This window comes from Nesoenas mayeri, assembly GCF_963082525.1.
Source record: "Nesoenas mayeri genome assembly, chromosome: 2".
In the NCBI taxonomy this organism is placed as follows: domain Eukaryota; kingdom Metazoa; phylum Chordata; class Aves; order Columbiformes; family Columbidae; genus Nesoenas; species Nesoenas mayeri.
The window spans coordinates 37,383,509-37,408,345 of record NC_137543.1 but is presented as its reverse complement, the minus strand read 5'-3'; the positions used below and the strand labels follow the sequence as shown (position 1 = coordinate 37,408,345).

The 24,837-nt window shown below is 41.1% G+C and overlaps 1 protein-coding gene across 1 annotated transcript; it reads right to left on the bottom strand.

Annotated features, from left to right (window-relative positions):
• Positions 1–1,096: 1,096 nt before the first annotated feature.
• Positions 1,097–18,608, bottom strand: VCPIP1 (valosin containing protein interacting protein 1). The gene is made up of 3 exons (XM_080338874.1): positions 15,786–18,608; positions 9,551–9,637; positions 1,097–6,520 (listed from the first exon to the last, which is right to left on the bottom strand). The coding sequence occupies exons 1-3, from the start codon at positions 18,490–18,492 to the stop codon at positions 5,649–5,651; spliced, it is 3,666 nt and encodes a 1,221-aa protein (XP_080195000.1). The 5' UTR covers positions 18,493–18,608; the 3' UTR covers positions 1,097–5,648.
• Between the last annotated feature and the right edge of the window lie 6,229 nt (positions 18,609–24,837).

Genomic DNA, 24,837 nt, shown 5'->3' with positions numbered 1-24,837 from the left:
CTTGTGCATCAAGATATGTGTCTGAATTGACTCTTCAGAACACCAAAAGCATCTTCCACAACACGCTCTACATGCTCATGAACATCCAAGGTTCACCCACACCCTGATCCTAGGGAGAAAATGATGGTATTTAGGGGCCTCATTCTGGAAGGAAGGTGGGTTTTCCAGGGATGTCAGAACAGATTTACTATGGATGTACCTTAAAAAAAAGAAACCAAACCAAACAACTCCAATCTAAAATAATAATAAAAAAATAGATATTAAGGCTGTACAATTAACAGCAGAAGATAAATGAAAAATACTTTGAAAGTGCTCAATTTGGTTGCTACACACATTCAGCACTGGGTTTGACTCAGACACTACATTACTAAGGATGAGAAAATTTCTAGCTTAGCATTAAGCATTTAAGCCTTTGAAATACAAATCTTCCAAAGTATAATTTTCAATTCTTCATCATATGACATGCAATCAAAATTAACTCTATGTATTTAAACCCATCATTTTAAAGAATGCTTTACTGCTAGCACACTTTAATTAAAGCCTTTCAATAAATACAGGAAGAAGTAACGCAGTTTTGTAGATGGGTTTTATGCCTTCTTTTTAGGCTCCAAAGTTATGATTACAGCCAATTTTTGACACAAAGTGCCATGTGTAGCTGGTGGAAAAAGCAGAGAGATAATTTAAGTAGTTGCCAATATGTTCACGTTTGAGTATTGCCAAATCTTCAAAAGCTTAGTTCTTCCAAATTATGCTATTCATACTTGCATACTACATGCATGCATTAAAATTTTACTTTGAAATACATCTCGACCAACGTTTCAAACCACAGATTGCGAGATACCTTAAATGTCATGTATAATTTGGTCAGCATTTTCCTACACCTCCTTCTTGGTGCCACCTTGGAAAAAATATCCAGATCTCACATTTTGGTCTCAAATATCTAAAAACCTGGCTTTTTATAAAAATCTCTCAAATTTTTGTTTCATGAAATATTCAGAACATGTATGAGGTCAAAAAGCTTTTCCATAAAGCATTTTTCTTTCAAAAAAGTTTCTGTTAAACAGCAACAGAACTAAAGCAAAACAGATGACAGAGTTTACTTTTCTAAGATTCATACCTGTTTTTCAACTACTAGCATTCGTGGATGCAAGTACAATGCAATTTATATGTAGAATGCAGAAGTTAATATAATTACAACTCATTATTTTGTAGCCAAATCAGTGTTAATTAAACAGGCTAATGTGTGAAAGGCTAGATAAAAGTTGCACCTTACAAAGCCAAAGTAGATGTTTTAACTTATAGTTTTAATATAGCAATCAAAGAAAATTCCAAATACTGTACAGTGAAGTGTAGTATAGTACACTATATACTGTTATAATACACTATTGTTACATTACAGATAAAAAAATCAAATATAATTAGTACAGCAATCACAAATAAAACAAATCAAACTGTGCTGGATAACAGCTAGTGCTGTGAAGATGGTATAGTTTCTATGCTAATTTATTTTTAATTCAACATGTAAAGCACTTACTGTTTAAAAAGATTTGTTTCCTAAATATATACACTATTTTAATTCTTATTTATACATTTTAAATAGCATTCCCTCCTAAAAGTGCACTCTTTCATTTCTTGGCAATAATCCTCATTAAACATAAAATAATTCTGAAAATACCACTCTTGTTTCAACCTTTTATTGCTCAACCGCAGGCATAAGGGCTCAGAGGGAATCCTACATCTAAGGATCCTAAGCAACTTCTTCAATTGTAAGAAGCTAAACTGATATCCACAAGCAAAACAAATAAACCACTTACTGGTTGTGTGCTGTTGTTTTTTTTTTTTTAACATAAGGATCAACTTAATATTATGATTATTTTACAAAAGCATGTAGATTCTGCTATTTGAAAATGGGAGCCAAACAAACGTAGAGGTAACAGTGGCATCTTCTTCAATCATTCCTTTCACCTACATTTCAGATCAAGCATCACTCTCCCAATTGTAAACATACTTTGAATTTTATTACCCGGCATTTTCAGTGCACTGAAAAAGTAGCAAGTGACTGTGCTCACCTTGTGACAGTGACAATACATTCTACTTTTTGAAAGACTGTAAATTAAGTGTTTTGGTGTTGGAAGTGCGCCGGCTGTTAGCACACAGCCTTGTGCCTCTGGGAAGCTGCAGCAGTGTTCTGTTGGAGGTAACGTCTAGCTCACATTTTATATCTATCAGAAGTAAACTATATGGAATTCACAAAAACAACAATATACATTGCTGTTCTATGATCAGAACAGTGCAAGCATCCCAAATATATTTATACTAACTCATTTGAAAAGCTGCTATTTATGTTCTCTCAACGCAGTGCAAACAATTCCTAGAGAAATGGCAGTATCAAGAAGTCAACCTTACTCAGCAGCCATTTGAAGTAGTAAAAATCTTCCATTTGCCTGGAAAACTGATCTGTTCTCTTGAGTTTTCCTGTATGCTCATCAGCAATCTAGTTGGGTTTTGTTGTTGTTGTTTGGTTGTTTTAAACTGGGCTTAGTCATAGTAAAGTTTCAGATTTTCAAATGATTAGGACTTCGTTGCCAGGAGACACTGTGTAGAAGGTAGTTGGCCCCTAGACAAGAAAACAATCAAGGCAGGTACTCAAAAATAAATTAGAACCACAGCCTCTGTCCCCAGGCAATTAAGCACCAAGAAACTGTGGGGTTTTTTTGTTAGGTTTTGTTGTTTTGTTTTGGTTTGAGAAAGGACACTCCTCACATCATTTGAGAAGTTCCACTGACACAGCTTCACATCTACAATGAGTCAAAGTCCTCCCTGCCCTGGAGCCCCACCACCATCTTCCTGACTCTAACAGGGGCATCTAACAAGCACAGGGGTGCTCCCAAGACAGAAACACAGATTTGCCTCAATTTACATTTGCACCCACTGCCAGCAATCAAATGAAAGATCTGTTCAAACTTACACTTCAGTGTTCTTTATTTCACTTCTGTACAGTTACACATCTCACCAGCATGTAGATGAAGTTCAGCTTCACTTGAGAGTATCAAAGCCATCTTTCTCAGAAACATTGATATTTAGATGCATGAGAAAGCGACGTGAAATAAGAACACTGCAAAGAAATATGCACGATCCTGCTTTACACCAGAGGAAATAAATCAGTGGATCTTGTGATTTTGACATCATTTTACCATTCCTTTTTGTGACCATTTTGTTTTGGGAACTAGAGAGTTCTGATCTACATGACTTGAGTGGACCTGAGATGACACAAAGGGTGAGTCAAACACAGCTATTATCTCTTGTCTATTTCTGTTTAGGTAAGAGGGAAAATGTTAAATTACTGCTGAAATGGGAAGTGTGTCAAAATTAAACCAAGCCTTCCTCTTTGCACAGTAAAAGGCACACAAACTTCTGTAGTCTTACCAGAAAGGCATGAAAGAAGTGAGCATCTTCCCTTGAAATAAAGATGATGTGCAATAAAGATTTCCATTTATTTCAAACTTAAAATTCTCTCATATATACTGCCCATATTTTTTTCAGCCTAGGAAGACACTTTTTCTAAATAAAAGGTTAAAAACGTCTAAGTGATAGTTACGTTGTCTAAAATGTAAGAGACCCAGGACATTCCTCCCCCTTAGCCCCTCCTGACTTAAACTCCTTCCCAGGAACACGCCGCTGCTACACTTTCCTAAACCTCACACTGTGACAAAGCACAAGCCTCTACTCAACATTTTCGATATAGAAGCAGCCTTCAGAGAGCCAGGCTGATTCACAGGAGACTAAGTGTTTTCCGTTTCAGTCATGGCAGGCTTCCAGCCGCTGCATGTGCAACCTGTTTCTCATTGAATAAGCCCTGCCAGTTCATCAGTGCCTCAGCAAGGTCAGTTCTGCTCAGCCAAAGTACTTCATACATTCCAAGCTTCCAAAATGGTAACTTACAGGTTAGCAATTTGAGATCTTAAAGTGTTTCATTTATTTGTAGAAAGGTGATTATTCTTATTTTTTACCTATAAGTAGTGCACTAAATCATAAAATATTTTTTCCCCCTACATAAAACCTTAATGATCAGAGGTGTTTTCATTTTCTTTGACAAAACGGGAGCTATTCTTGAAGTGGCTTGCTTCAGTTAATTTTTACATACAAAAATAAATCCTCTCTCAGTCTCATGGGACATTTTATCATACTAGTGCTTAGAACTGTTTAAGTGATTAGAAATGTAAAAAGTGAGGAGGCTTTTCTGAATACAAACATATACAATACAAGCAACAGTTGTGAACTGGTAGAAACCCACAAGTGCACAAACACAGACTTCACTATTTAGATGCTCTTCATTCCTTGGAAGCTGTATTAACATCTTTCATCCATTCAATGTTATTTTACCATTAGAGGAAGCAACAATAGTGCACTTAAATATGACTATGAAGATAGGAAGCAGAGTGCAGTATCAGAGACACATTCCATCCTTAGGGAGCAAGCACAACGGCTGCTTCTTAAAAACTAGCACTGCAGGTCTGATGAACACGCTACTGAAGTGGAAACCTGCATCACCAGCTGAAGTGAGGCTAACAGGGGTGGGTAGTCCTACAGACACTGAAACAGCATGTATTCCTTGTTTCCATGGAGGCAACAGCGAGCTTCCAAAAGCTCAATTATCACTGAGCACTTTAGGATAATGTATGTTAGAGAGTCATTTCTTTCCAATAAATTGTTAATTTGCTCTTAAGAGGGCAGCTGTTATTTAATTTTTGCCATTACTAACCAACACTAGTAATCAAAGTCTCTTAAAAGCAATGGATTTGCCATTGAACTTTTGTTGTTTCTTGCAATTGCCAACTTCTCTCATGTAGTTGTATGAAAAGTTGCACAACATCTGACTAGCTCGGTATTTGGGAGGAAATAAAACCACGCTATCACTCGGTAACAGAGCACCAAAATGGTTGTGTTGGCTCAGCCAGCAATGCACAACCACATCACATTCACTTTGTCTTCATCCTACACTAAGTGGCCTTTTTCCTAACTTGCCTAAACTGACAATATGCAGGAATTAGAGAGTTTACTAAAGTTACACTTACTCCGAAATTTCTGACAAGTTTATCCTGCTGTATGAATGAAAAAGTTTTTAAATGAGAGGACGTGCCAGCACAATGCAATTAAATTACTGTATATGCTGCATTATCGAATTTAGTTTAGTTTCAGTTGCTTTTTGAAATTTATCTATAATTCACATTTATAGTGTATTTTTGTGTGGAATTAAGTACCCGGGACAGGATTAACTTTGTCACTTTTCTAGTTTCACCTGTTCTAGCATTTCCAGTAACCTTAAACTAGCACGGTAAGAACTTTACATGGGCTTAAATTTTAAGACTTTTAAGGAACTAAAAAGAATTTTCAAGAACCCACATTTACAGCAGATATTCATCTCAGTGCATTTCCTAATAACTAATTTACAGGTAACAGAGCCAGCCTGGGCAGCAGTATGGTAATATTGAAAGCTATTGCCAATCACACGCTTATCATGCACTGAATAAGATGATATAATCTTTGACATACATACAAGATTTAATAACTAATCACTTTGTGTGGCCCAGCCAATAAACATTACATTTGAACAGTAATTTCTTCTATCCTTATAAGATTTTAACCTATCAAGAGTGATCCATTGGCTCAGTTGCATTAGTGATTCCTGCATCTTGGCTATCCATCTCCTCAAGCTCCTCAACAGAATTTCCCTTTTGTGCTTTGGACCTTGCAGGGAATGTTGATCCCACAGAATTCACCACATTACCATCAGTTGCTTCGGTATTCAAGTGTTCAGTGCCACCTGGTGCAGAAAACGGTTCGGGTAAGCCAGCCTGAAAGCTCCCAGTTTTAGCAGTTGAACTCACTGCCTCTACTTTTCTCTGAGATAAATCACCTGATGCTGACTGCTCTGCATTCTGATCCCGCAAATGTCTGTCCATTGAAGCCTGAATAGAAGAGACCATTTCCTGCAACTTTTTTCTCTGCGCCTCAATCAAAGTGGGGTCAAGCTGCCTGCTGTCTCTCATTGTCACAACTCCCGGCGCGATTCGGATAAGCTCACTGTGACCAGAAGCAGCTGTAAATACAGAAGGCTCAATTTTAGCAGAAGGACTGAAGTCCGTTTCTGTGCTATGCTTTCTTAAAAGTGGTGTTTCCCTGGCTCTTTGATCGTGTTGCTGACTACCAGATGCAGTTCCTAGGGAATGGCCCTTTCCTTGAAACGCAGTTACATTATGCAGTTGTTCCGATTTCTTTTTCACTACTCCACCACTACCCAGCTTCAGCATTCCATGTGAAGGGCTCGCTTCTCTGCTTCTGGAAGTAGCTTCTGCTCGCACTTGGCTTAAGGCCTCTTTAACCAACTCTTCGACGTCAGGACCAATAGGGAAGTGCCCGGCAGCATCCACACACAGCTCCAGCCTGTCTTCTGCTGCATTGTACACAAAGTTTTTACCAGGCAGATGTGGAAAGGTACAGTGCTTGCCATCAGCCAAACCTATAAAGACAGAAAACGTTATTCAAAGTGCTAACATCTTTTAAGACATGCTCTGAATACACAGTAATTGTTGTATTTCAACTTATTGCATCAAGTTTGTAAAAACAAACACACTGAAACTTACTGCCATGGGAGGAAAACAATTTAGGCTTCTATGCCATACAATAGCGGTCATAGGATACCTCTAAGAGGCTGCTGCTTTCTACAGTGATTCTAATTAAGAGACAGGACTGTAGTACCACTACATAAAATAACCACACTGCCGAGACTTGAAGTTATAATCCAACAGAAGTTAAAGAAATAGTATATGTTTGCAGTAACATAAAACAAGCAAAACTCCATCACTACCATCACCCCCCAAACCCACACAAAACCAAACAAACCCCCAGAAAACTGCCAAAAGGCACATTTCAAATCAACGTCTATCTAGAGCAGTACTATTAAAAGCCACTTCCATACTAGTTAGAACTGCAGCAGGATTTCTGGGTGTACAACTGCTGCTAAGCCTGAGGAATTTCAAATTTGCTATTTGTCTTCTTCTCAGAGAAGAACAGTTGCTAGACAAGCAAAAGTGTTTCAAGCTTACTGTGCTCAGTAGTCCCAGAGATTATAACTATTAACCACTATAAAACAAACATGAGGTATAATATTTTTGATCTGCTGTTTCATTGTCCCACTGTCTGCTACTTGTCCCACTGTCCCATTGTCTGCTAAAATTGAGACTTCACAAACAAATTTAAGTTCTGAAGCTGCTCTGTGTCAAAAATGAGCAACATCTGGTTTTCCAGTTTATCATCATAAAATACAAAATAACTCCTTCAACTCTATCCCATACAGGCTGCACTAAAATCAGTAAGGTATTGCTTAAGTGATGACAAGTTTCTATGAGTTAAATCTATTTGCAGATGAAAACTTGGCTGCAACAACTCGCTTTGCTTCAGCTCCTTTCAGCTATGCAAGGAGAGCTACAATTAAAAAGAAAGTGTCAGGAATAGATAAATTAATGGGATTTTTTTCTTCATATTTTCTTACAATTCTTGAAGAAAAACAACAGAAACGGGGCAGAAGGGAAGAAACACAACAAGCAAATCCTATTTGTGTTATCAAATACAATGCCGTCAAAACAAGTATCCTGGGCATCAATAAGGTCACTCAAACAGTTTCAAACATTAGTAAACTTGTTTTATACTAATGAACCAACTGACCAATCTCTCTCATCCTCCACAGTTTCTGATTCACGTACTTCTACAGTTAAAGAGAATCTACAGATGAGATTTTATTTTTACTTCAGACATGTAGCTCCTTTCTTTACATATCGATGGGAACCAATAACCAAACAGCCAATATACACACACAGAACAAAATTTAACCCCATACACCTATCTGTCTAACTTAGCCTGAAGAATATATTTCAAATACATAATTTACCAGCTCAACCTTCATTCACAAGAGAGTGCTGCAACAGCTTCTAGGATAGACCAAAAATGCCTCAGAAATTGCAATCCTGAAATCTCAAAATAAGATCTTAAATGAGATCTACTAAATCAAATTTCAACTGATTAACAGTACCTAGGCTTGAAAGAAAGCTTCGTTCCAGAAGTCCAGTATAATAGTTATTACATTAATTAAAATATTACAAATACGTAAGGAGCTTCTTTAAGTGGAAAAAAAAATGTTGCACACTGTAATTTTTTAATGTGGAAATTCAGTAGTTCATAAAAACGTTAAAATCATATGTTAATGCTGAAAACAGTAATTCTACCTACCAGTGTAGCAAAAAATACCTGCACACACAGAAATGCAATAATGTTTAAATACAGAATATCATCTCCCTCAGTCTCAGTTCTTACATTATCAGTTGGTGGAAATGACTTTTAAGTCAGGCTTTTTCTGTGAGCTAATGACCAGGTGGGTTAAAATCCCTTGGATTAATTTCAGGTTCTCCATTCTGGCCAGTCATTAATCAGGCAAAATGTCCTTTCCATCAGGCACTGCTTAAGCTAATTCACTTGCCACAAACAATACACCAGTCTTTACTGCACAAGCATAGTAAAAGCAAGAAAACCAAAAGGAAACAGATCCTCTATAGGACACTTGCATGCTAATTCTATTACCCAGGCTAATAATTCAGTGAGAGATAGAGGGCACTGAGTATACCACGCACTTCAGTTACTGCAAACAGAGCAGAAATTACGTGGTAAAGTAACTGCTTCCAGAAATAATCAAGATTGAGTTTGATAAAATTGCCTAGGAAAAAAACAAACGGTAAGAAAGCAGCAAAGGAATCATAATTACAGATGAAACCACAGAAGCTAAACTATGAATGCAAAGACTTCAATAAGAAAATAAATTTTAAATGAGAAAAATAACTGAATAGTACTTTTTTCTCTAAAGAAACAGATGTTATTCTTTGCAGGTAGTATTTGTACAGCTGTCGAAAAATCAGATACGCTCTAACTGCTTGCTTGGTTATCCCACACATAGTCCAAGCTGCGACATTTAGTAATGCAGGAAGGGGGTAGCTTTGCTTTTGAACAACAGCATTAGGAATATGAAAGACAAAATTAACCAAACATTTAAATTTAAAACCTGCAGTATCCTTGTATGAAATATCTCCTAAGAAGCACACTAGAAAGATGAACTGCTTCTCCAGTAAGTGTTTTACAGTATAACAGGAATAGGTCCTATGATCTTCTGTTTGATCTTTCTGGGGGGTGGGAAATAAAATATTTTTAAAAATCAGTTGACTTAGTGAATTGTACAAACAACTTCAATAAGTTTAAATGGAGATGTATGGTTGTAGAGAAAATTTCAGAAAAGAAGACATTTAAGTCTAACTAACTAGTCTTGGTCAGATTCCCCAGTCTTAAGCTCTCTGAGGGAGCATAAGGAGTTCTACAATATTATGAAAATGTACCATAGTAATAAAATAAATATATATTCATGCTTACAAGTGACTTAATATAAATTTTCCACTTTAAAGGTTTGAAAACAGAGGAATAAAAGAATAAAAACAAAACCAAAAAATACCTGTGGTTTTCTTCATTATGCTGTAGAAAACTCCACCCTGCTGAAACAATTGAGGAAGCCCCTTTGCGTAAGACCAAACATCTTCTCCTGTAGAAATCAAACACAATCATTAGAATTAAACAGACATATTTGAACATTATAGACAATGACTGAAAATGTAACTTCTTGAATTAAAAGATGAATCTTCACTCTCTTCTATGCAATTAAGAATTTGAATTTTTATTGCAAATTTACAGAAGAGGAGCCCAGGGTATTGAGAAACTTTCAGGAAAACATAACCACCGTCTGCAGTCAAATATCCTACATTTCTTAGTACAAAGTTTCCTGAATCTGATTTGATCCAAACTGCAGCTCCTGGTTCTTTGCCAGGCCTGACGCACAAGTCTCCACTCCCCTCCGAGCCTATGCTTTCAACATAAAACTAGGAAATTACTAACACACTTCCAAGATTCAAGCAAGTACCCTTGCACATTAAAACCTCTATTCTATATCCCTACACCTTCTCAAAAATCTCCACTTCACAGCTGCCATACAAGAGACTTTCTATTGTAGCTGCGATACAAACGTCCAGGCAGGCAGCTCTGCAGAAGCTGTGTCTGCACCTTGCTTTGCTTCAGAGTTACAAACAAAATGCCAACTGTGAGGCCCCAGCGGTTCTGTGTAACGGGCATTTTTCAAAGATGCCAAAAATGGCATTGAAATATGACAACTTTAAATGCCATTGAGAAGAAAGAAACAAAACAAAACAAACAACCAAGAGTATATAAGGAAAGGAATAAAAAGAATTTAAAAATTGTGTTACAAAGACAGAATATCAGTGACCTAAGAGCATCTGCTAAGTCTCTATTTTTACCTGCACCCTTTTCCTTATTTTGCTGACCACCTACCTGCTTTGGAGAAGACGTGTGATGTAGCTGTCAAAGTAGTACAAACAAAAAGCACTGATAAATTCCATTCTCCTGATGCAGAAACAACTACTGAGTGTATACATTTTCATATAAAATTGCTTTTCCCACTTTATATCAAACACTCAGGGAATATACTGAGATGCCTCAAATAGAAATCGCATCCTTCTTTAGGCATTGAAATCTCAATAACCATGTCTCTCAATTTTCTATTAAAATTGGACAATGTAAATCATTAACTAAAATCAACTGGATACACTTACTATTTGGAATAGAGATGGCTGGAATATGCAAGGCTATAAAATATTACCTACTGATATTTATTTGCTTGCTGTTGACAGCAAAATAAAAGTAAATAGTTGTTTTTAACAGTTTCCACATACTGAATATATGGCACATCTAAATCCCACCCTGTGGGTTTCACCCTTGTGACAGTGGCATTATGGGCCATGTCAGGCTTTGAAACCCTTCCAGCCACTCGCCAACTTTTCTGTTTCCCCTCCCAACAGGCACAGGACCCCGCACACTCCCCTGCTCGTCTGTCCCCCCACTACATGGTTCTGTCGCTCACCTCTCCACTTCAGGTGTTATTTAGGTCTCCATTCTCTACAAAAAGGTGCAGTGCATCTTCATCGTGTTTTGCCTTTAGATACTTTAAAGACAGGAGACCTACATAACCTGATTCATTTTAAATGCATTCCCTTGAACCATATATGCTCTGATTCACTGTATTCATTTGCACATCGAGCTCACAGATTTGGCCTTCACTTCCCAGTAAGAACATCCAGGTAAAACCAATCACTGGTCTTTCTTATTTTCCATGATCTACTGAAGAAGGAGGTCTTCTCTTTTGACTTTATCCTGATAACTCCTCTCTACTGACTTGCTAATAAATTTGGAGCTCCTCTCCATCTTTCACTGATCCACTAAAAAAAAAAAATGTTGTCATGGTTTAACCTGAGCTAGCAATACAATGATAGCTGCTCACTCACCCCCTCTCTCACCCACCCCCAATAGGGGAAATAATCAAAAGGGAAGGGAGAAACTTGGATTAAGATAAACATAGTTTAATAAAATAACAAAATACTAATACACTACTAGTAAATACACATATATATATGAAATAGAAATAAAAGATACTCAAGGCAATTCCTCATGAACACACTGAGCAGCCAGTCCCAGGAAACAGCACCTGGTCCCACAGCTGATTTCAGAGAGAAAAAAGGCAGAAAGGCCAGAAGCCTCTGCAAAACAGAAAAAGGCTGAACTAAATGTCCTGAACCAAATTCCCCCAGCTGCTCCCCAGAGCAAGCAAGAACACCCAAAAAGAGCAAGAGAGAGAGAGCGCGAGCCAGAGACCCAGAAGGTCCTGACTTTTCTCAAATACGAAGCATGATGCTAATGGGATGGAATACTCTTATTGATCAGTCTGGATGTCAGTCAAGCTCTGCCCCATCCACAGCCTCCTTCCTCAATGCCTCACACCTGTGGGCAGAGCACTCAGAACCCCTGGGCTCTCAGATCTGAGCAATTAAAAACATTAACTCTGTGCTGGGGTGTTCTCTCTTGTTCTCAAACTAACTCCAAATAAAGACTGTGCCAGCTATGAAAAAGAAACATTTCTAACTGCATGAAGAAAATTAACTCGTTCTCAGTCAAACCAGTACAAACCTCGCCGCTGTTGTGCTTTCCCTCTTCTTCAAACAGATCCATGGAGGGAGGACAATTACAGTTGATAACACTCTCATGTTTTTGCTATTTCAAAAGGTTCACTGCTATCCTCACATCCCTATTCTCATTTACATTTTGACACACACATCCCTATAGTCCATGGCTCCAGAGCATCCCAGCTGTGACTCCTTATTTCCCCCCCAGCAGCAGCAAGCTGAAGTCTTCCTGATGGTTTAAATACTGCCCACCAGAATCAAAACAACCACTACACTGATAACTAACAGAATATGGTCATCAGTTGACTGAGGCCTGGGGATGCCACAGCCAGCAGCCACACAGCATCTGGCTCCGTATGAAGGGCTCCCATACTGCTGCACCCAGCAATCTATTCTCGGGTGAAGGAGTCCCCTTTCCTCCCAACAAGACCACCACAGGCTTCTAGAAGAAGCCCAGTTTTACACATTCATGGCACTCCCTGTTCACTCAGAGCATGATATTTCAAGCCTTGCCCCAGAGCAGCATTGCTGCTTAGAGGCTTTTATGCAACCTAAGCAAGGACTACATGCAGAAAAGTGTGGAGAGCAGGGCTCACAAAACAAAAGCATCAGCCACTGAAAGAAATACAAACTAACAATGCTGTTTTCATAAAGAGATCTCAGATTGGAACACCAAAAAAAACCCCCACAATTACAACTGGACTTTCCCAGACCACAGGAATTAACATGTTTGATTCAACCAAATTACATCTGAGGTTTGCACATTTTTATTGCTAGGTAGGTTTTACTGTTTGTTTATCATAAGATGTAAGATGTTTATAGGTCACAAGTTAATTTTGGTGATCATTTACATTAAAATCTCACTCAACACACTAAATTTATCAAAGAGACAACGTTCTCCATGCTACTCCCACAGCTGTACACACTCCCCCAGACCAGACCTCAGCCCCACAACATTAAGGGACAGCAACAAATGAAGCCCATCCTACCCAACCGCACACCTCATACACTGCTGAAAAACCACAGGTGCAGACTAACCTACGGCAGGGAAAGCCCAAGACCACCGCTTTGTACAGCAGAGAGGACACAGAGAAGTGCAAAACAAATCAAAAGCTCAGTTGATAAACACAGGTTACAGGGAAATACAACTGGCTTAAAAACAAATTGTTTAAATCCAAGCAAAACCTGGTTTCAATGAATAAATTTAATTTAAATCTGGCTATTTTGATTTCTTGTGTACTGACATATTCATCAATGCAAAGCAAACCAATCAAAATAGATTTGTACATGGCTTGCATGTATCTGGAGTGCTTCTGCATGGGTGTATATAAAAATCAGTTTAGAAATGTAGTGTTTTAACTATGTTAATGTAAATGTAAAATTAAAATTCCTTTAGTCATTTCTTTGTTGAATTATGTATTTGGAGCTAAACAAAAATAGGGGAGAAAGCATATTATGCATGATTTTTTGTAAAGCTATGTAGTCCAGAAATTACAGTTTCTAATTTCCCAAGGCTTATTTTTAAGTTGTATACATAAAAATTAAAGAACATGGTCTAAATTTTTAATATGTTAACTAGCTGAGACCAGAAAAGAAAGATTCTAATAACTGAAATAACAAAGAAGCATCAAGTCAGCCTACAGGAGACCTTGTACGAAAGAAAAACTTTTAAGCATCCAGAATGAATAATTATGGATGTTGGAAGACACACTTTCACTATGGGCATTTGAAAAAAACAAAACATATCTGGCCGAGAGAGCTATTTCAATAGCATCTTGCCTCTACGCATTCTAATCTAACTGTATTAGATGAATGCTTGCAGCACAACAAAGTTACAGCAGAAACACTCAGGATAAGCTGACTCTCAGAACTTAGCAGCGTTGGTTTTTAGCAGTACAGAAACATAACTGAGAAACGCTGAGGCTTCTTGTCCCAGAAAGGCTGAATATGCCACCTTGAGAAACTGCCACCCCAACACTCTTAACAAAGTGCAAAGACTTAAGAAGTTTCTTAGAGCTCATTTCCCCATTAAAAAAAATCACAATTGTAAGTAGTCAACTGTCTAGATTTTTTCCATAAGTATCTTTGAAAGAAAGTGAAGCCTTGATGAGAAAAGTGATTATATAAAAATAGCATCTTATTCAGTAGCTGCATAAAGCTGTTGTAAGTGGTTGGTTTATCATTTGCTGACACTTTTACTTCTATTAGTAATGCAAAAAGGATGCAATCAGAGAACGGTGAGGTAAATTCTATTCTAACCTGTGCTTTGAAAGCAGAGTCTAACAGTAACAAGAGTGAAAGACAAAAAATGATTCTTGAATACATGCTCAGCTCACAGTTCATAGATAAATACTTGTAAAAAAAAAAAAAAAGACACCTTAATGCTGAAGTCACTGAGATACTTTTAAAGCACCTCAGAGATTTTTGTAAGCCAATAACTACATTTTCAGGAGCATTTTCTGAAAACAGGAAAGCACTCTTTTAAGCTTCATCTCACAATTAAGACAGCTTTTAAACCTAACCTCTTGCTGCACTTTGGAACTGCGGTGTAAATGTCAGGGTGACAAGTTGGCTAGTGATTCAGCACACTATCTTGCAAGAGACATGGGAGTTAACAATCAGGTGTGGAAAAGAAGCAAAGTTCTGCATTATGAACTTCTGACATATTATACCAGTCTGTGATTATGTAATTATTTTGCTTCTAAAACATCACATGCTTCAGCCACACCAAATCCCTCCAGCAAAAGAGAAGGCTCCCACAAAAAATAAAAAACAACTTGTAAGCATTACTATTCAACTAGTTCATAGGGCTTAATGTATAATTACTGTCCTACTTCCTGCCAGTAAACAGCAAGAACTATGAAACCTGATGAAGAGAGTACACAAATGAAGGTCCAAGTCTCCTGAGTCTAAATACAAAAACAGAAACCACAGGCACCTGAGAAAAGTCCTTTCGTCTTCAATTATTAACAGTTAGTCAGATTTATATGACTGACAATTCATAAGCATAGCTTTGCAACCCCCCTGTCGTCTACCTTTGGGATTCAAATCTGTGCTTGGCTTCTTTCAGTTTCTCTTCTGCTTACATTCTGCAACAATACTTCTCACAGCTCTTTAAAAAGACCAGATCTTCACTTAAAATTAGCTGATTAGCTAAGCATACAATGTTGTGATGATATGCTTAAACCAATGCAACTCCCTGTGGGGAGAAATGCTAGGATTGTATCTCATTACAAAGGTGAGCAGATATTCAGCATTCCCTGCTCACCTCTGCTTTGAATTTATTTCCTGAAACCTGAGGGAGATGTAGGGAAAAAAGAGAGTATGTAGCTCACACACATACACATCAGATGTGTGTGCTTAATGAGAGACAGGAGAAACAATAGAGAGAAGAGGAAATGCAACAACTTCTAAACAGCAATTTTTAAAAGAGGCCTTCATACCAAAGAAAGAACATGTATCTCATATACACATTTTAAAAAGTCACAGCACCCAATGAATCACTGACAACATGTTAAATGTTCTTCTAATAGAGGAATAAAGGAACTAACCTTCTCCACCATTAAATTTAAGGCAAAAAGAGACACATGTAACTACAGTTTGTAAAATCTTATCTTCTACTTAAAAATACAATTTTAAAGTATAACTTGAAGTCAACCTTACCCATTAGTGTTGCTAGAAGACAGAGTGAATACATCTCCTTATCGACTTGCTCTTGCAGTTCCTTCGATGAGATTTTACTGGTCACAGCAACATCTTCATGCTTCATGGCGTGGGCCGAGTGCGCTGAGGCAGACTGCCTGCCTTCCTCCTTACCTTTCAGGATTTCTATCGCGACCCTGTCACCATGCTGCAAAGGAACAGGCTCGTTTTCCATGCCTTCTTTGGGAGGCAGAAGCTCTTTAGGAGGAAAGCCATAGCGAATACATTGCAAATACGGAGGAATATTAAATTCTCTCGCTATGCTTTCCTGTAGTTCCAAGAAGGTGGTAGTGCACTTCAGGGTAAGCATTGACTGCCTCCCATCATTTGTGGTTATTCGAATTTTCTTTTCCTTTGTAGATGTTGGAGAATATGGGGTTTTTGTTGGTGTAGCAGGTGCGGATGATGGCCCCTCACGAACAGCCCCAGGAGATGCAGTCCTAGGCTGCCCTTTATGCTCTTGTTTCAATTTTTCACTTTTCCGTTTCTGCATTATGGAAGCCTGGTCTGTAATGTTCTGCTGAACAGTTCTTTCAGCTTTGCTCATATTCAACTCCTCCTTGTGCAAAGTCTTTGTCTTCTGTCCAGTTAAAATAATTTTGGTTGGAAGTTGTGACTCTAATTCTTGTCCTTGCTGTACATCATCAGCTCTTTGGGCATGAGCACCATCAATATTTACAGGAGTATAATCATCAGGGTTCTTTTTGGCAGTTTGATGCAATATTGTGTTGACAACTTTCTGAACAAGAATCTCACTACCAAATTCACCAGGGAAGTGCTTGGTAACGAGTTTCATGGCTACGTCATACACATTGCTGTTCAGAGATGTGTCACTTTCATACTGGAACCAGTAGACTGTCTCTCTCACCACTCTTCCACCCCACTCTAGAGTAATAGGAAAAGCTTCAGGGAGATTATCGTATTCTTTACCTTCCCAGTAGTGCTTGAATCCACAGCCACATTTGCCACCGGCAGACCGAGTATTAGTTCTGTCTCCATCCAAATATGAAACGGATCCATCTTCTCTGACACGACGCACTAAGTTACTGTGACACCAGTTACAAGCAGTCAAACTACTCAGGCTGTAGTCTGGTACCAGGACATCCTTTGCGGGGTTGTAAGAACACACCAAACTGTTCAGGGGAAAACTGTAATTTTTGTCAGGCCTCAGCTGGCCATGAGTACTTTTTGCCAGGTTATAGAGTTTCCCCCCAGGAGCCAGCCACTCCAGAGGAACATGATGCTCTGAAAGGGCCCCACAGATGAGGCACCGGTGAAGGCGGTTGTCCATCACTGCTTTTTTGGCAGCTGCGGTGACTTCTTCAGGCTGGACACCTATTACACCAGTCCTTCTGTAGAAATACTGATGTACATCAGCCACAAGACTGGGATGGATCCCATGTTTACTCATGAAAACCTCCTCCATGGCAGCAACAAGCCTCATCAAGTATTTATCTTGCAAACTTCTGTCTCCTCCAATAATACAACCGCCATCCTCCTCTAACTTTATGTACTTTTTGATGAGGTCTTGAGGAACTCCCCAGGCTTTAGGAAGCAGCTTCCTAGGCAGTTTAGGTAAAGCAGCACCTTTTATTCCAACTAGAGGAATATAATGGTTACGTCCTGAGCTACTCCATGCAATGCAGATTGGCTTGTTCAACATGCCATCTTTTCCCATGCATTTTTCTAGAGGTACCAGACCAGGGAGGAACGTTGCTGAATAATCACCGGAGCTTCGCATTCCGCTCAAGGAGTCTAACAGGATGATAGGCCGGTGAAGCACGTTGGCCAGACCAAAGATGTGAATATTCCTAAGGCCCATTGGCACACCTTCTGGAGGAACAAACAAAGGGTCACATTCGTTGATGATGTCCTCCCACTCTGCTGCATCAATAAAGTCATGGAAAAGCGCCTTGTAGTGACTCAGATTCTCCTCAAAATGCTTCTTTAGATTCTCTCGCAGAGCATGCCAGAACAGTTCCCTGCCAACAAGTGCCCGCGACACAGCGTGGACGAGGCAGTGGCCGTCCCCATCCACGTGGACAGGAATGAGGCACTCCTGACTGTTGTTTGCCTTCTTGATGTCTTCCAGGGTGTCATGCAGGTAGAGGAGGCTGCCAGAGCGGTCCTTTCCGTAACCAATGGTTTCGACGTGCTCCGGCTCAATGAGGAAAGCACGGTCACCCAAGAGGGAGCAGTCAAAGATGTCTCCCTGGTTCATCTCCGTGAGGAGCTTGGCTTTGCCAGTTTGCTTATCCATGCCGTAGCGGGCCAGGATGGGGGCCAGAAGCTTGCAGTGGTAGTTGGAGAGGCCCATGACTTTGACGAGCTCGGTGTTCCTGCGGGGGGGCCCGGCACCGCTGACGCCCAGCAGCGCATTCCGCAGCAGGTTGTGCAGCACCAGGTCGGGGTCCGTCACCTCCTCCACTGCCAGCAGCTGCCGCTGGTCGTGGCGCTGCCCGCAGTCCGTGCACTCGATGCTGCCGCTGCTCTGCGGCCCGTGGGCCGGGAAGAAAAGCCGCGCCTGGCATTTGGGGTCGGGGCAGGTGCCCGAGAAGATGCGTCGGTCCCGCTTCTTGGAGGCGGCCGGAGGCGGCGGCTGCGGCTGCTGCTGAGGAGACGGCGGCGGCGGCGGCGGTGGCTGCTGCTGCTGCTGCGGCTGAGACATGGCTCTGCTCCGGCCGGGCTGCACCCCCACCCGCGCTCCTCCGCCCTCACAGGCTCATCCCCTACGCCCCGGGTAACGTCCGCCACCTGACAGATGCCGCCGCTGCCGTCCACCCGCCGCCCATCCACCGAGCGCCCTCCCGCCGCCGCCGCCGCCGCCGCCGTTCCGCTCCCCCACCCCCGCCTGCCCCCCCACCGGCAAACACGGAAGCCGCCGGCGCCGCCGCTCACTGCCTCTTCGCTGCCTGAGCCGTTGCCCGCAACGCAACGGCCTCTCGCACTTCCACTCCAACGACGCAGGCGCGGCGCCGCGGGGGCGCCCGGGAGCGGTAGTCCGCTCCGCCGCCAAGGCCCGGCGGGGGAAGGGAGCGGGGAGAGCGCGAAGACTACAAGGACCGTGATGCCTTGCGGTATGGGGAAGGAGGGGGCGGGGCGCGCCGTGCCGGCTGCGCCGCCCCGCGGGGTTTCTGGGAAGTGTAGTGTTCTCCCGGGCGGGCCGCGGAGGAGGGAGGGGAGCCGGCAGGGACACACTTAGGGCGCTCTGCAAGCGCTTGTTGCGCTTCGCGCTGCGGGGTGTGGGGGAGGGGCAGGCTGCTATGTTTGAGGTGACAACGCGACATGGACACTCCTCTGATGCCCACCCCCAGCACCAACACTGACTCAAGATTCCCTCTGGGCAGGCACCGGAGGGAGGCTGCTCGCCCTGCCTGGGCATTGGGAGCTCGGTGCTTGCTGCTGGGCCTTGTCCCCCGGCTTCAGCCCTGTCCCCTCGCAGCGCTGCCTGGCTGAGCTCCAACAGGTGGTCACCAGCGAGGGGCTGACAGAACGGGGCGCAGCTGGTGGCCGGGCCCCAGCCTGCCCCTCGCTGCTGCGCAGGGGTGTTTGAGCGTCCAGGGCTGAGCGCCTGGCTCCCTGGGCGCGGAGGTTTGCCAACAGCACGGCTGGCAGCGTGTCCTCCTGGGCAGCCATGGACGCAGGCGTGGGCAGTGGGCTCCAGCATCCAGTGTCTGCCCCGGCAATCACTGCAGCCGGGGGTGGTGGTGGTCGCAGCGCTGTGCCTGCTCTGTGAACTCCCCGGGCTTTCTGGAGCTCGAGACACGCTCAGTGGGGTTTTGCTCTCCAGGCCGGTACTGCAGGAGGTGAGCTATCTAAACAGAGGTGTTCCCCAGCTGCTGGCTGCTGATAGCGTGAAACACATACAAGGAGACGCAAGAGCAAGTTGTTAACATAAGTGATCCCTCCTGCTGGTGCTACAGGAGATAATGAGGGAATGACACTTATGTTATCTCCAGTGGCCGTCTGAAATGATACTTCACAAAAATGAAAGGGAATAATGTTCACAACTTCCAGCCTAATTATAGTGGGCTGGCAGCATATTCATGCCAAGAGCTCAAGGAGGGTTACTTCCAGCACATGGGGTTTTTTAAGTTGCCTGGAAGTCTCTCCAGGCAGTGGTTTATCCTCTAATAAAGGAAAACAAAAGCTGAACTTATGGAGGACAAGGTTGCACTTCAATGGGTATTGCCAAGTACCAAAGTGACCCAGCCCTACAAATAAAAGGGCAAAAATGACGGCTTCCTCCCTCCTCAATCATCCCAGTTCCAGCAAACACCTGGCATTTACATCCCAAGGCCTTACCTATTCTATAGTCACCCAAAAGTTTTAAAATTATAATAAAAATCATAGAGAACATACTGTGCTTGTACTTTCCAATACAAAGAGTATGCTTCATTTTCATTAATCTGTGAAAAGCCATTTATGCAGCTGACATTTAAGTTACAAAGATTCCAATGATTAATACATGCAGAAAAATACTGTTTGTGTGCTTCATCACAGGCTTGAGGAAAAAAATGGCTCCAGGCCTGGCCCTGCAACAGACTGAGCACTGCCACCTTCCAGTGACAGCAGCCGAGCTGTGCATGCTCATTCCCTCTCGGTTACAGTAAGTTGTCCAGCACAGAAAATACATATGTGTGTGTAAATGTATGTATGCCACAGCATAGTCTTTAACCTGATCTTTCAAAATCTGGGACAGGTTTGAAGAGGAAAAGGTGAAAATTATGAGACTGATTTTCATTCTTGCCTGCTACTAATTATTTTTTATGTGTATGACAGTAAGGTAGCAGCAGCAGCAGCTACATAATCCTGCCAATGTGCCTTGTACTTGGGGATAAATCAGCAGTCTTTGCCCATTCATTCCTTTCTTCCCTTCATAAGTAGCGGGAAAAATGCGCATAGGGGACCTTCTGTCCTCTGTGAAACTGTGTGGAAGCTCTTGAGAATGGGCACCATTCAGGGCATCGGATGGTGACAATCCTGTGCTAACCCAGCCTGTGTTTTGAAGGAACATCAAATAATTTTTCTGTAACACTGCCAGCCTCTGGAGCAATCCATTTCTTCACTTACGGGAGATAAACACTTCTGTCATTGTTTAATTGTACTTTGTGTTAAATAATAGGTAGCACCCTGGTGAAATAATTAGCTTTTTACTGTCAAAACCGACAGAAATTTTGATGTTTTCTTTACTTCTCAAGCCAGATGTTTTTATGAAAGCACTTGATAAACTATGACTGTAAAGTCAAAAGTATTTCTCCTTCCTATTCCCTACATTAATTTCACTGATAAATGAAATTCAACAGAGAAATCTATCTTCTATGATGACTTGACCCTAATTAACATGATTTTCTTTAATGAATGACATTTGCAAGCATTCCAGCTACATGCAGACTTATCATCATGATTGATTGCCCAAGCAATTTCTGCAACAATAAACTTCCATTACAGAAACTTCGATAAAAATCACAATTCTCTGGCAAGCTAATAATTTATGCAAATTAAATGCATATTTATTTACAAGCTTTATACACTGTACCTGGCAAACAGGATAAGAAAATTTTGTATTATATCACTGAATACAGGCCATACAAATAGCTAAATCTTTAAGCAGCCTTAAAGGAAAATTTGGGAAATCCAGTGTCTGCCTATGCTGCAGAGATGCAGCAATGATCCTGCCAGAGATCGTGCAATAACTGCACTGTTTTCACAGGCAATGCAAGCAGCAACTTCACAGTCAGAGAAGTAAGATTACTTTCAAATCTACCACGTACTTGAAGATCACACCGATTACAAAGTTAAATCTACTCATAATAGGTCAGAAGAGTAATTGTCAGCAACAGGGTATAACTGCACCCATGCTGCTTTGTTTATGAGAACCAAGCACTGCCAGGCAGAATACCAGGCATTCATTTCAGGCCCAGGATGCAAGATCTAAAATTTTAAGTTTGATCTTCACTCAGTGCTATTGCCTCTCTTTGTCATTCACCCTTAGGAAATGGGTCATTCCCAGGTGAAAAGCCATTATTTTTCAGAGGGACTCGTTTCTTTGGAAGAGCGATGACAGAAGTTTCCAGCTGAACAGAAACAAAAGGCTTGTGCAGTGTGCCAAAGACCAGGTCATGATAAAGCAGAAGATACTCTGTTTTGTCAAGAAGTGAAAGTTATCATCAGCCTCCAGCTACAGCTCAGTGTGCTCACCATACCATGCGTTATGGAGAAAGGAAGTTATCTGCGTTATCTGCATTGGATCCCTAGCAGAGCTGATCCTGCTTAGCCTGCAAGACTAGCAGTTTTGCCTGACCTGGCCTTAAAAGCACTTTATAGTTCAGTCTTACACTAGAGAAAGAGGAGAGAAGAAACACAAGTGTGAGCTAGAGGGAAGATGGCACTACCATCACAACCCACAATGAATGCAGCTTTTTTCTATTTAGATGTGACACCCTAGTGCCTAAAAAGCACAGGTAGGCCCCCAACGGGATAGTACTTAAAATGTCATAAATACTATTAGTAGTACCAGCTGTCTACAAGGAGTCAACAACAGTATGCGCTTCACCGCACACAGCAGCTTTGAGTTCCATGCACTGAAGACTTCTGTATTTATCACTCATGTTAAACCCATCCTGCACTGACTTCCAGGCTGCTGCAGAACTGTACATATTTCATCGCCCTTTACTCGACCAGGTGTTGCTAAAAGCCTGAGCACCAACCAGCAGGCTCACTGCTGTGTGCCAAAGTTATGGTGTTGGTCACAGACCTCCTTGGATCCTTGTCCTCAGAGGCAGCGTGCACCCAGCACAGTGTTCTGGAAGGACAGGGATCACCACTGAGCAACCTCGGTGCAGATTTCATAAACCTTTGGGTTAATTAATAGTTAGTTGATAGTGGTTAGAAAACAGCATCTGGCTTATTCTCCTGGATACGTCCCACTGAATAATTCCCATGTCCCTCTTCTGCTGCTTTACAATGATCTCCAAAATGAAAAACTGTTTTCCTTCAGTGCTTTCAAAGAGTTGGAGCTTGAACTGCTGCCATTGCAACAGGTTCTGCATTTCACACCACTAATAGCTGCGCTTTGTTAACACTGATGTCATTCCTACACACAAGGCCAAATTTGGGCTGCTCAAAATGTGGTATGTGTGTCAGCAAAACATCAGCACATTAGGAAAACAACATGAAAAGGGCAGAGGCTCTAATACTAATTACAGCTATCCAAATAACCTGCTCAAAAGCTTTGCTGCTGCAAAGCCAACGTTCCCAGTGTTTGTTCAGGTACAGCCTTGTCTGGTAAGAACAGCTCTACAGCTGAGTCCCATGCAGGGACAATCTCAGCATCCAAGACAAGCTGCTCAACGGATGCACTGTTGGTTTTTTACCTGTGCTTTCCTTTTATTTCTTGGCTCAAAAGGGTTCTGAGGCCCTATCTTGCAAGCAACTTAAATAGATTTTGTATGTAAATTCCTCTGCAAAATTAAGGCCCCACATTTCTTATTCTGAACACCTCTTTGAGAGTTGATCGCAGCACAACTGGCAAACAAAATGGATTCATCAGGACTGTCAGTGTCCAGCAACTGTCAATAGAAAATCAATCTTTAGGGCGATAGACCATTAAAAAAGAGGAGAATGTAAGTGTTATTAGTTTAGATGTGTAACCTGATTACATGGAAGTCTCAATGGCAATTACTGTGAATATGTATCTGTTTTCCATAGTGCTCTGTCAAATACAAATTGAAGGAACAGTACAATCCTATTAGACTAAAAGATAAATGCCTCAAAATAAAATAGGTTGAGCAACTAACACACTCCCATATTGATTTATATGTTGGCAGCATATGCGCAGTCACTGATCTGTTAAAGCTCTACTTAAATCTATATGACATTCACGTGTATTTAAGCATCCCAATTTACTGTCTGGTTCTCAGTGAAATTCTATCCTCAAATACCCAGTTTGGTAGAGAAGAATGAGCAGACATTTTCAGTACAGAAAAATTCCCAAGTCAAGAATGTAAAAGGGTGACAAAGACATTGAATGCTTCTTACAGAAAACATATAGCAGGGATGCCTGGCTTGGGATTATGCTTAAAGCATTTGCCTGGTTGAGAGCCTGTATTTTTCAGAGTTGAAGACACATGAGAGGACCTGGTACACAAATATGAAATGATGGATCAATGGTCTGAAAAAAGGAAAACCAAACAAATCTATTATATCCTCAGATTTTTCTCCTGAGGGTTTTAACCTAGATGTAATTACAGTTCAAATATAAACTAGATGAACCCTTCAAACTGGTTTGTTGCCCTGTCCTTTAGCAACTGAACATAATATCCCATCTTTCAAAATATACAAACACCAGTGGCCAGATGCTATAATAATTTCTAGTTTTCTGATAGCTCAGAAGCTTGGTTCTTAATCCTTTTTACACCTATAAAGGTCTAAACTACAGCTCTTAAGTGCAATGAATTCATTCATTGCAGTTCACAAAACCTACCTACCTTCCAGTAAGTGGGATCTTCTACCACAGTTCCTCATCCTGTATGTGATTTCTAGGTATTGAAATAAGTGGAAAGGAGGTTTGCAAAGACAAACAAGCAGGTCCCTACTACTGGGCAAGAATTGCTTTGTGGAGCTTTTTCTTGAACCTGATATAAACCCCTTCATAGTCACAATGAAGATGTATTATCTATTAAAAAAAAATTGCAACTTTTTTGCCTTTGAGAAGTACTTACTTCTAGCCATAAAGTCAATAGCTTCCACCATGGAAAATGCATTAAGTGATTTTCAATTAACTCTAACTAATTTTACAAGAAAACCAGCAACAAATCCCCCAGATTTCTCCTGGAGACTTTGCCAATTTTTATCTGTATTACTCTTATTTCTATAAAACTATGGATGATATTTTTCTCTTTACATACAATACTGGTAGTCTGAATGCAAAGCTCCATTCCTTGAACCATGGGGACTGGTGTCAGAGCCTTCTCCTGGGCTGTTTTGCTGCGCTCAGCTCTGGCAGTAGGTG

What these genes read in the sequence shown, in the direction of transcription:
- VCPIP1 (XM_080338874.1), bottom strand. Translation starts at nt 18,492, where the DNA reads ATGTCTCAGCCGCAGCAGCAGCAGCAGCCACCGCCGCCGCCGCCGCCG. An exon ending in TCTTCTAGCAACACTAATGG is followed by an intron (nt 9,638 to 15,785) that starts GTAAGGTTGACT and finishes TGATTTCTACAG; the next exon opens with GAGAAGATGTTTGGTCTTAC. An exon ending in CATAATGAAGAAAACCACAG is followed by an intron (nt 6,521 to 9,550) that starts GTATTTTTTGGT and finishes CTGTCTTTATAG; the next exon opens with GTTTGGCTGATGGCAAGCAC.